The 12,652-nt window shown below is 34.9% G+C and overlaps 1 protein-coding gene across 10 annotated transcripts in view; it reads left to right on the plus strand.

Moving 5' to 3' along the window:
• LRP1B (LDL receptor related protein 1B) overlaps positions 1 to 12,652 on the plus strand; it is a 666,036-nt gene that overhangs the window by 372,429 nt on the left and 280,955 nt on the right. For all 10 annotated transcript variants that reach the window (XR_011098017.1, XM_068687099.1, XM_068687103.1 and 7 more), the window contains one exon: positions 2,187 to 2,349. Coding sequence is in view for 9 of the 10 variants with exons in the window: in XM_068687099.1 (XP_068543200.1) it covers positions 2,187 to 2,349 (163 nt within the window). In the remaining variant the exon portion in view is untranslated. The remainder of the gene's footprint in view (positions 1 to 2,186; positions 2,350 to 12,652) is intronic.

Here is a 12,652-nt window from a genome sequence, read left to right on the forward strand (position 1 = left end):
AGAAACCTCAGTTGCAACTATTGGATGCAAATGGTTATCCCTAGTGTGACCTTGAATTAATTTCCTTTTATTCCATAAATACCTGTTCGGTGCCATTTCTTGTTAATGACATGTTGAAAAACAATAGGAAAAAAAGAGAAAGAAAGAAAAAAAAAAAAGCTAATATTTTATAGATGTATCATTACGTTAAGAGATCTAATAAACTGTATGAATCATGCCTTTCAAGTGTGTGTCACACTTAGGTAAAACTAGGAACATTACCACGGGTTGGAAAGAAGACGGCACCCTCCTCCAACAGGCTCTTCATCTGCTTCCCAAAGTATAACAGTGTTCCAGAGCTCACACTGCAATAATTTATTTACTAATTTTATGTCTACAAATATTTAAAATCAAATCTCTTTTGTAAATGTTATTCTCAATAAGTAAGAAAAAAATAGTTTTTCTCCCTTTTGTATGAAATATTTGTTAGTGCTTACATATGTCTAATGTGCTACATAGTGCACCTGACATTGACCTCCTCTGGAGGTTGGATCTGAGACTAAATGGAGCATTCCTTTATTCTGGCTCAGCGTGTCTTTATAATAGGAGCTATCAGAAGGGATAAGGCATAATATTCACTGTGAATTAAAAGGAAAATGAGTAGCAGAAGGGAAGAAATCTGAGATAGAAGAGACTGTAATGAACTGTGTAATAGGATGGCTGAGATGGAATAGAGATGGTGTCTTGACATTTTGTTGAGTAAATCTTGTTTATGTTATCTGCACTTTGAAGGACAGTGCATGAGTCTTCATGTCTAAGTATTTAGCAAATGCATAACTCATAAACTCTCAGTTACTTTATAGTAACTTTAAAGGCTTACTTTATATTCTCTAATACAAGATGGGTGTGATAGAAGTGACAGATTCTTATTCAAGTATGTGTGTGGGGACTAAAAAACTTGTGGAGGAAAATAGAAATACATAAACTGAAAGTATAAAAATTAAAAGTATTGAAAAACCTGTGTGAAATACTATTTTATCACATTTTGTTTCTGTCATGAAATAATTTTATATTATATTAGCAGTATCTTGAAATCATTATATAATAAATATATATTTTGAAAATGAAAGTTCATTCATATTGAACACTGAAAATATTTCACAGGAAATGATGTTATAGTAGTTTGTTGTTTTTAATTTAAGAATAACCAAGTCTTCTATCTTACAGGCTGATGTCAACTCAGTACTGTCAATGAGAATAGGAAGTAAAGAAATCTTAGTTAAATGAAATTGATAGTTATGTTCTTTGCACTTCTTTATACTGTTACTTAGTGTGAGAGCCAGACTTATGTTTTAGACCAGTAGATTAACTTAAAAGAAAAATGCAGAGATTAGAAGACATTTACAAGAAATAGTTCCAGGATCCCACCAGAAAAAGCTCTTACTGTTTGGAAATGAGAGCAGTAGTGCTAGGTGGTTGTGAAGCCACCTTAGCATCCCAAGAGGAAGACTCTTGGGTCATTGTTATGAAACTTCTCCAGCTACCGGGCAGACAGCTACTTTGATGTTAATCATTGTGACAGGTGAATCAGAAATCTTGCTGCATGCAGATTTACAAAACAAGAAAAGGAAAAAAAAAAAAAAAAAGTGAATTCATTGCACACACATATGTGCTATTACATACAGTGTGTTTAGACATACATAGCTACACACAGGCTGTTTGAATTCCTGTGGATTATTTATAATCAGTTTCTAGTTCCCTTTATACGTATCTAATAAAATGCTGCAAGCCTTATCAGTGTGCCATCCCCATGGTGTAACAGACACCCAGACACCCATTTCCAATCCCTCTCTTGCAGACACACCATCAGTCGGTGGTGTTGCTTCTGAGCATATCATTACAAAATTTCACAGACAGAATTTGAAATATTTAACAGAGCTACGAACAAATGTGTACCTTAGATGTCCTTGAAGTTGAAATGAGACTTTTGTGCTTAGAAAGGAACAACTCTCTCCAACTATTTTTTGTCCATAGAGAATTTAATTATTTATTTTATACAATATACCATGTATAAAGTCTCATTGTAAAAACAGCTTGAGTTCTTTGGGTAGAGTGTTTGTTTGGTGAAGTTCTTTGTATTACAAACAGTTATTTGTATTATAATTGCACTTCTGAGCTTTCTCTTTATCCTTTGATTTTTTTGGCAGATGTACAGCAAATAGCAATGGACTGGATCACTGGGAATTTTTACTTTGTGGATCATGTCAGTGACAGGATCTTTGTCTGCAACCAGAATGGAACAGTGTGTGTCACACTCATTGAGCTGGATCTCAATAACCCTAAGGCCATAGCTGTTGATCCAACATCAGGGTAAGATTATTTATTTTCATTAGGAAATGTTGATCTTATATGATGTCTGTGTATTTGCTTAATTAATCATTTTAAAAACTTTTTCACTGCTGTCCTGATTTACTTGCACAGTTGAACAAAGCAGTAACATGTAATGCACTTGCAGCAAGTACTTAACATAACTGTATTAATCACAGCTTGTGCCTTGTAACTTTTCGAAGTGGAATTGGCAATGGAAAACAAATTTTATCTCTACTTGTCATAAGATTATTTTCTGTTTTTCTGTAAATTATGTTTATAACTAGTGTATGGGGAAAAGGAACTTCTTATACCTTCTTCTCTCAGCTGCAGGAATATGTGAACTGGCTCTAAGAAGTTTAATTACACAAAAGAGTGAAAGATTTTTTCTCTGCTTTAGACGGTCAGTTATAATGATAAAAACACATTGTATTTGCTTTTCTTCTTCCATACTTATGTTCAATGCCACCTGTGAATAAAGCTTTGCCTAAAATACAGGGCTCTAAAAATCTTCTATTCTATAACAGCCACCAGCTGGGAAAAGTTTTCAAGCAAACGACGAAGTAAAAGCATAGCTAAATAAGAATAATTAAGTTAATTTAAAAACTGTAATTTCAGTGAGGATTTTGGAACAGAGATTTTATTTTGGTTTTATTAGTCTGTAAGTAGTTAAACCAAAATGCCTGGTGGAATACATCCTAAACAGCCATAAGCCCCTTCTCAATAAATACAAAAATATTTACTGTAGAACAGCTTGTCATCCATATGTGGACTTTTGTCACTCTTTATTTAAAGCCTGATTGAATATTAAGATGCATGATCACAATGACTTTAATTCTGACAAGAACAGCTTGCATGTAAAGTTTACAAAGAAGTTTTATAATGTAATTCTTGAGTATAGCTGTATTTCTATCTGCAGCAGATGGTGAGCTTGACTTGATCTGACTGCAGTGTTGTTTTAAAAGAAAAATAAAAAATGCGTGTTTAAATTGATTTTTCTGCAAGTTCTGATCTGAAAGAACTTGAAGCTTTCAGATTTGCCAGCAGCAGCCTTTTTTTTCCTATACATTTACTTGTAAATTCTTTACGGGATTTACTAGATGAATCCACAGTTTGTCATTAGATAATCTTATCTGTCAGGGATGTAAGAATTATATCCTGCACTTTGATTCTGTAAGAAGGAATAGAACAGAAAAAGAAAGACTGATTTTCCTTCTGTTTGTTCTTTGCTAGCTGCAAACCATTCTTATTCAGATAGTTGCCTTTTGCAGTGCCACATCTGAGAGCAATCATGTCTGCTTTAGTGTAGATGGAAGCGCTGGCCTGGAGGGAGACCATAAGTGATTATGATATGTAATGCTGTGATTCTTCATAGAGCAATACTGATATATTTCATGAGTGGATTTTTTTTTTTTTCCAGAATTCTTATTTTGCATTTCATTAGTTATTTCTTTACAGCTTTAGTTTGCAATTATATTAATTATATGACATATGTTGTTATGTTAATAGGATATCTAACATACATCTTAATTGATATTCCTCACTTTATGTATTACTTGTGCTTGTTAGTGACTGGGCTTTGGTACAAAATGCAAAGAGATAATCAAAACATTCTGGCTACTTAAAAATGTGTTTTCTTCCATTCTTTCTTCTCTATTTTTGCTTTTCATTTTCCTTTCATGCTGATTCTGATTGAGATATATTTCTGTGTCAAAGTATGAACATGGTATTGCTATCTAGGTAATTTGCTGATTTTTTTTTTTTTTTAATAATTAATTAATTAATTAATTTAAATGTGAAGCCCAGGATGAGATTTTTTTGTTGTTGTTTGGTTTGTTTTTTTTTTTTTTTTTTTTTTTTTTTTTTGTAGGCTCCTGTAAAAAATACATTTTAAGGCATTAGATATAATTAGATTTTATGATATTTGGTCCAGTAACATGTATTGCTGTTATAGTGCATTCACTGTCTCCAGCATTCTTCTAAAAGCTGAAAGTACATCCGCACAGAGAAGACCATTTCCTGCATTAAGGAATCCAGAGCTTGATCCTAAGCCTTTATGTCTATGACAGACTTCCCTGTAGTAGTACAAGGTCAAGCCCTGCTATTTTTATGTGCTCACATCTGAGCTGGTTTTAGTTGCATTCAGTTGTTACTTTACGAACCAGAAATTCTCCATTTATCATTAGAATAAAATGAGAGTAGGTGGAAAATTACTTAATCATTTTTTTTAATTTTTTTTTTTTTTTTTTGTGAGTGTGATGAATTTTATCTCTGTGAGTTTCGTTAGATGTTTAGGGGTGATGATTTTATATACTCATGTCTTACAGTTGAACTTGAACTACTAAGCTTATTTCACATCATACAGTGAATGAATGAGAACTCCTGTTATTTTTCTAAAACTGAACTTTAAGTTGAGAGAAGAAAGACTCCACTACTGAAAAAGCTCTTTTACGAGCAAGTTTTTTGCATATCTAATGTAAGCATATTACTTTGGTCTACGGTTTCAGCAGTTTTACCAATACAAACTGTTTTCCTTTTTTAGCACTCCAGATGATGTCTAATGTAAGCCCAACTGAAACATTTAGGAACCAACCAAACAAAAAGCAGCTAATTAATTATTTACCCAGCTAGAGGTTTTGCTGTACTAATACTCATCTGCTTTGTCATCTGATTTTCAGTTCAGAATAGCACAACATAATTACTGGAAGAGTCACAGGGAGCTGTTACCTGAGGGAACGGCTAGGTTTCCACTGCCACTGGGAGTTGTTCAGAGTTCAGACTTATCAGTGAAGTGTATGCTGAACTAAAAAGCTAGAGCAATGCTAGCAGAAAAACAAAGTGGCAATCAGAAACAGAGAGGAAGAATAAATTGTTTTGCAATAATATGTTATCTATCGAATACCTTTGAAGTAAGATGATTGGCTCCTAATGTCTGTAGTTCATATTTTTGATAAATTTTAATATGGGACCTTGATGATCAAGAAATAGAAGCTATTACTCTGACTGGTCCTTGAAATTGGTGTACAGTTGATTACTGATGACTCACATGAAACAAATAGGAGATGAGTTAGAAATATTTTCACTCTAGCTGTGGTCTGTAGGTCTACTGTACTCATGGAGAATCCTTTCTAAAGGATTGTAGCTAGTTTGGCAATCAGCTTGTATAGTCATGGGACTTGGATCCCCATACATGTATGATGGGGAAGGTGATATATATATTAAACTGACATGACAATAGACTTGTATTTATGTTCTCTCTAAGCTCTGCCACCAACAAGCTAGATGTCTATAGGCAAGGCATTTTATTTATTTATTTTTATTTTTTTATATTTCAGTCTCCCCTTGTATTTAATAGGGAGCATACAAAGCGTGTTGAATTTTAAAGAGTTTTGCACTTCCAAAACTGATCCAATCATAAAGGTATGTGTACAGAAAAAGCACATAAGGTGAGATTACAGAGAGGATGTGCCGAGCGAAGCTGGCGAGTGGGAGGATGCGTGGAGCAGAGCATAGAGGAACTGTGAGTGAAGAAATGGGTGAGACATACATGAATCACTACAAAGGACGGGTGTAGCAGAAGGGGGAGAATAGGAAGGGGGAGAGAAGAATGGGAGAGGATGCTCAATTAGAGGCTGAAGGCATTGAAATGGGAGCTTGTAGCTACCATTTAAAAGTTGTATTAATAACAATGGGGAGAAAAGACTTACTGCTAAAGAGATTTGTAAAAAGAGCAAGCTCGCACTTTAATACTGCAACATTGTATGTCATGTAAATATTTGAATAAATCTTTTAATCGGCTTTTCCTTCTGCTATGTTGTAGAAGTAATAATAAAAAAGAACCCTGCTTATTTCTTTCATGGAACAACTGCAAATGCATACAGGAAGAGATTGTGATACGATGGCTGTTAAAAGCCATGTCTGTTAATGTGTTATGGTGTTATGTACCAATTCTTGGAAATGCTAATAAGTCAAGAAAAAAGAAAACAGCTGTATAACAGCAAAAAGAAAAGGAAAAAAAAAAAAAAAGAAAATCTTTTTCACTTTAAGTATGCAGTAGCAATCGGTTGCTAATCTTTCCGATCCACAAAGGTGAACAAGGGAAGAATTAATAGCTGAAGTTGTTTTTTTTCCTCATCTCGGAAACTCAAAAAAGGATTATTCCATTAACTTCCTCTTAGATTCTAAGGACTGAAAGACTGAAAGCACAGTTTTACCGTGGCTAAAATCAAGCCATGTTATAAAAAGAAAAACAAAAGCATAACAAAGTTCTTGAAATAGTTGGGCAATTTTCCTCAGTCTAAAATTTGAGAAAATGGGAGAAAGCACGGTGTGAGGTAGCGTTTTGAGATGTGGTCTTCTGTATAAGGACTGAGCTGAGCAACATCCTTAAAATACTATGTTTAAAAGAAGCTCTAAAAAACTCCTAAGGAGCAGTTGCTTCTGTCCTGTAAGGTTTTTGTTTGTTTGCTTTCCTTGTATATCTATTGCACTTCTGATATAATTCTTGTACGGGTATTAGGAAGACATTGGAGATATCGTACGAACCCTGTTGTTGTCCAAAGTGATCAGCTGCAGTAGACTATTTTCTTAAGCTGTGTATGGTTGTCCTCCTGAGACATTTGTGGTTATTGGACAGCCCAAAATGTAATGTGAACTTCACTGAGCAGGTCACGTTAACAAAGTCAAAGGAATAGGGAAGTTTTTATACGTCACCGAATCAAAGTTTTCCTTGATAGAGAGTTGTGCTCAGGAAATGCACAGGAGTGCCTGGGGTGTGCAAAGGACATCCAGAGGATGAAAAACAACCATCCAGAGGGCAAAGAGATTTTTTCTTTTTTCTTTTTTTTCACCTGTGAATGGGAGTTTTGGACTGACAGTTCAACCTTTTGGCAGCATGGGAAGACTTGTAAGCTGGTATGAAATCTCCTGTGTGGTGGGATCTGAGAAGACAATAAGAGAAACCTTTGCATGGGTCAAGTCTTTGATGAAGCATCTGACTAGACAGAGCCCTGAAATCCCATGTTAGGAGTCCTGCAATAGCCAAAGAAGAACAAGTCAGCTGATGAGGCAACAGAGAGACACTTTCTGAATCAACTTTCCTGGAAGTCAGCTGATTTTTCCATTTATCCATAAAAGAAAATAATTACAATCACATGAGTGCATTATCTTCTAGACACAATGAATAATATTTGCACTTACATTTTATTTTCTTTGAATTAAGCATGATATAAGATCATATTGAAAGGCACCAAAAAGTGTAGGGTTGGATGGGGCCATGCTGCAGCTTCCCCATGGGTCACAGGGCACCACTTGGGGCCCCAGCAAGGAGCAGAACTGGCATCCGGGGCACTGGGACAGTGAGGGCTGTGTGCAGTGGGGTTTTGGATCTCAGTGAGGGTATTACAGATATCTGCAATTTAAACCCCTATGGACTTGTTTTAATAAGAAATGGTTCAATTTGAATACTTCCTTGTGCTTAGCATGATTGGTAAACAGGGATCCCAGTGGCTGGCTGTGGGAAGCATGGCCTTTCCCTTCACACCTGCTTTTAAAAAGTGGCCAGAGATGGTGTCATGCCAGAGAGATTGCTCAAAGAGAGAAAAATGTCTTAGAGCTGACCTGGTGGTGTGATAATTGGTGACTGGACTGGAGTGATTTCACAGACAAGGAAAGTCAGGGAGTTTGTTATCAACAGGAATCAAGTGTCTTACAGGGGAGGAGAGGAGCAAAAATTCAAAAAGCAGGGGAGGTCAAAACAGTAGTTATTTTTCTTCATTTGCTTCATTGTTATTTAGACAGGGGAGTCTTTTAAGATAAGAATAAAACATCTACACTTATTGTCTGCTGCCTTTTTTATTCTCTTTTTTCTCTCTTGTCTCTGAGCTTTTATAGCACCCACAAGGCTTGAGAGATATCTGCGTCTTAAAACTTTTTTTTCCTCTCAGATTAGTCACCATTTCCTGCTGATCAAAGAGGAGTGTTATAATCATTAAAGCTCACTTTTAAACAGCAAAATCATTAGTATTTTAATAACATGCCATTATTAAAAGAGTTCAGTTCCTCTTCTTGTCACAAAGCAATTTCAAAGAGCTGTAAGATACATATAAGGCACAGTAACTTTTAGAAAGTTTTAAAGGTGACCTGGAAAAGAATCCTCTTCAGAAAGAAAATAAAAAAATAATTAAAAAATAAATCTTTAAAATAATTAATGACAATCTGGAAGTTTTCATTAAGAATTCAGATTTTGTTGCTCATCCTCCCACTCCACCACCTCTTTCAGGCTGTGAGGTATAAGAAGTAGTGATCTTTTGAAATTATGTTTGCCTCTGTTGCTATCTATTTAGTTCAAATGCTTGCTAAACATTTGAGAGAAGATTTTTTTTTCTGATTTTCAGAGAACTCAGCTTTCAGTTCTATGCCATTCCATCTTTTAATTTTAATTGTTGCTAACTAAACTGTGGCATAAAACTCTTTTTTAATTCTGTCACCTTTAAGTTTCCCGCTGGACCTAATTTCCTTTGAAATTCTGTTTCTTCTGTAGTGGTACAGATCTGCTCACTAGGAAACTTTGCTGCTGCTGCGGCTCTTAATGACAAAAAATAAAAAGTCATATCCTCATCTGCTCTTTCCTGAAATAATGTGATATGGTTTAGCATGCATGTGCAAATAGAAAATAGAAGAAATAATGTTTTTTCTTCAATAAACTCAAAAATATTTGAATTTCTGAGCATTGAAAGAGACAAGCTTGTATGCAAAAGTCAACAAATCAAGCTGACAAACATCCCCAGTCACCGATAAAGTGGGAAGAATCAAAATACCAAACACATTACATAACTGCAGTAAAAGTGAAATCATTTACAAAGATAGGTTATATAGTTGGATCTAAGTGACTACTACGTTCAAGATAACAAAAATAGAAGAAGCTTGAATAGATTTAGTACATGCACGTTTCAAGAATTTATATGAGTGCATTTATTATTGTGCATACTTAATCAAATACTACTGACATTAATAATTGATGACTATAATTAGTATCCAATCTTCCATATACATAGGAAGATGCATAGGAAGATGTACTCTACTGGGTACCCAAAACCTCAAATGCCACCAAAAATAAAATTGCATTCAAAAAAAAAAAAAAGGAGGCACTAATAACAGTGATAAACTCTGAATGAAAAATACTATTTTTTTTTCTAGTGATCCTAAAAAATAAAGAGTGAAAGAGTTGGCAAAGTGACTGCAAGTAAGTATTATTAGAATATCTGGCTGATATTCTGAGTGGTGGCATCATCTAATAGCCAGGATTACTGCCCAAAGAATAAAAAGCTAACTGGTGGAAAACTGAAGAAAAGCCTATTGTAAAATGAACTAAAGTAAACCTTTTTTCTTTATTTTTCAGCATGTGCAATGATTTTAATAGGTATGTCATGTCTGGTAGGAAGAATATTTGAATGGTGTCAATAATTATGGAAAAATAATCAGTGGAAATAAAAAAAAAAAAAACCTTCAATAGATTACACTTTTCAGAAACACTTATGGAATCACAAAACATCCATAACTTGTAATAAATCTGAAAAAAAATAATTAAGTAAATTAAAGTGTTTTTTTTTTTTTAAGTTCTCAAAGGTTGCCTTTCAGCTAGGACCTTGAATGCAGCATCCCACCTCCCTCGTTTCTCTGGGACCTGCCTGAAGATCTCATCTGCCAGTTGACTACAGCATCCTCTTTACCCAAACCAGCTTTTTTTTTTTTTAAGGGGTATCCTTGGTGCTTTTTTCCACTAAACATTTGAATTGTGTCAGCAAACCATCTGAACACATGAACAGCAACAACACTCATAAAGCTCCATGAATTTGATCACCTGGGGCAATTCACGGTTGATGCAACACATCCTCTCACTTTCTTTTTTAACTGTCTCTGTGTAATTAGTATAGTTACTCTTAATTCTGCCCTTAGATTCCTGTCCTTCAGTCCTTAGCTAGTTAAGGTTCTGAACAAAACTCTCATCTTTCACCGAAATTACTCTGATTCTTTGAATTTGAATTCAGTATTTGTGAAGGAATAGAAAATAGGTGTGCTACTCTGCCAGGTATGGAAGCTTGAAGTCCTTTATTTTTTCCTGCAATGTCCAGACAAAAGCTGCAAGATTTAAATCATCCTATCAATGATTTTCCTCCAGGATGAAAGCAATTAAGCCAGAGAGAATTGAGGCCACTTTGTTTCTCAATGAGAATATAAATGGGAGTTTAAGGCTTTATAATGCATGTACATTATGTTCATGTCCATCTGAATTCGCCTTTTATTTTATTTTTCTTATTACCTGATAGTCTTATTATCTAGCCATCTTCTCTAAGGTCATTTGTGTAGAAGACAAGTTCTGATATGAATTAGAGCACTGCATGAGTGGAAGCACAGAAAAATATCTTACAAAAGAACTGCTAAAACCTGTCTTCTTTTAAAGGAGTTAGTTGCATTAGGCTGGACTCAGGGAGCGCTTATATATACAGAGGGCAAGAAAGAGAGACACTCTCATTTTTTATTTTTTTTTTCTAAAATATGAACAAAATGGAAGTAATCAAAAAAAAAAAAAAAAAGTTCACCCATTTAATATAGTATGATGTTACAATGTTCCAAAAATCTTTTCTAGTAATGGTCACGCATTTCTTGTGTTGTTTTTACACCAGTCTTTCTATTCTAGCATGAAAAATTGTCAAAAAGACTTTCTAATAAGCTATTGCCATGCCATTCATTTCTTTCTTCACTGACAATAAATCACTGCCTCCATATATGCAGGGTTTCTAGTATAAAAACATTGGGATTACTCTGATACTGGATTAATCAGAATCATTCAAACTCAGAAAAAAATGATGAAATTCATGCAGTTAATTTACCATCTGTGTGATGATATCATCCCAATAGAAACTGCTGTTCTCTTGAGCTGTGTTACCTCTGTATATGGTTTTTCATACAGTTTCCCTATGTTTTGTTTTCCTGAGGTTTCTCACATGTCAGTGTCCTCATTGCTTTGCTCACCAGCGTGTACATGTCTTGCCGAAGCTCTCCTGAAACATGACACTTTTGGTGGAGATATAGAAAAACTGGCGGAAATCTGGTGATAATAATAGGAAATAAAAGATATACAAAACATGACCTGCAGGAACTATGACAGTCTAATCTAGAAAAGAGGAGGTTGAGAAGAGCCATAACTATTTTTTTATAAATGGCTGCTTAAATATAAAGGTGGTTTATTGAAAGGTGATTAAAGAAAGGACAGGAAAAATCATTTTAATATGTTGCAAAGTCTTCAGCAGATAAAGGCAGAATTTACTAGGCTGAATAGATGTTGGCATATGACCCACGTGGAAGTTGTAATCTCCTTCATCAGGGATGTTTAGGACTATGTCTGTCTGGCAGGGATATTCCAGCCTTGTGTTACCCTTTCTCAGTAAAGGAGGTGGTATCTGTGTGCATATCTATAAGCTTACAGTGTCAAATAATGGGATACTAGATGAGTGGGTGTGAATAAATGTGTTTACTAGCATTTCAGTGTTGTTTAAAAAGCACAGTTTAAAATATACTGAGACATTACCAAGTAAATGTGTTTTGTTTCTCCACTTGAGAGGTTTGGAGACATTTGAAGTAAAATAAGGACCCAAAAAAACCACACCTCTTTGTCCTTTTCTTTTAGAGGTGGTGCAATTTACTGCAAATGAAACTGAAAACTGAAACTGAAACAGAAAATCTGCAGAAGTTTGTGTCTATGAGTGGCATCCTTGCCTTTTAAGAACTGCCTTTATTTTAACAGACTGCAGTGAAATTGTATGTTTAGAAGTTGTATTTACAGTTGTGTCTGTAAAGCGGTATGAGCAGCCTTCTCCCATTGTGGCTGGTAAGCAGCATATAAAAAGCATCAAATAGATTTTACTTACTGTCTGGTACAGGGTGACATTGCCTCAGCCATGGCATGGTGGTGCCTGTGACTGCTGCATGGCTAAACATGGCTAAGAAGCTAATTGCAGCATTGGGTTGTGGCCATAGTAGGTGCTGAGCAGCTTTTATTTAAGGACGAGACCTTTTGAGTTACAGGCGATATTTCTCTTTCTCAACTGTAGCATTTTGAAAAATCCAGCAAAATAGCAGGGGAGAACTTGCTTACTTCATTTTTTTGAAATTAAGATGTTCTACTGCTAGAAACTATTTTTTTTTTTTTTTTTTTTTTTTTTCCTTTAAGCTTGCTCATTGCCAGTCAATCTGAGCTGGCTAATTCGCTTTCATAGGTAAGACAACACACAGACACACACAAAAT

The sequence above is a fragment of the Anas acuta genome, chromosome 6 (assembly GCF_963932015.1).
Source record: "Anas acuta chromosome 6, bAnaAcu1.1, whole genome shotgun sequence".
NCBI classification, from domain to species: domain Eukaryota; kingdom Metazoa; phylum Chordata; class Aves; order Anseriformes; family Anatidae; genus Anas; species Anas acuta.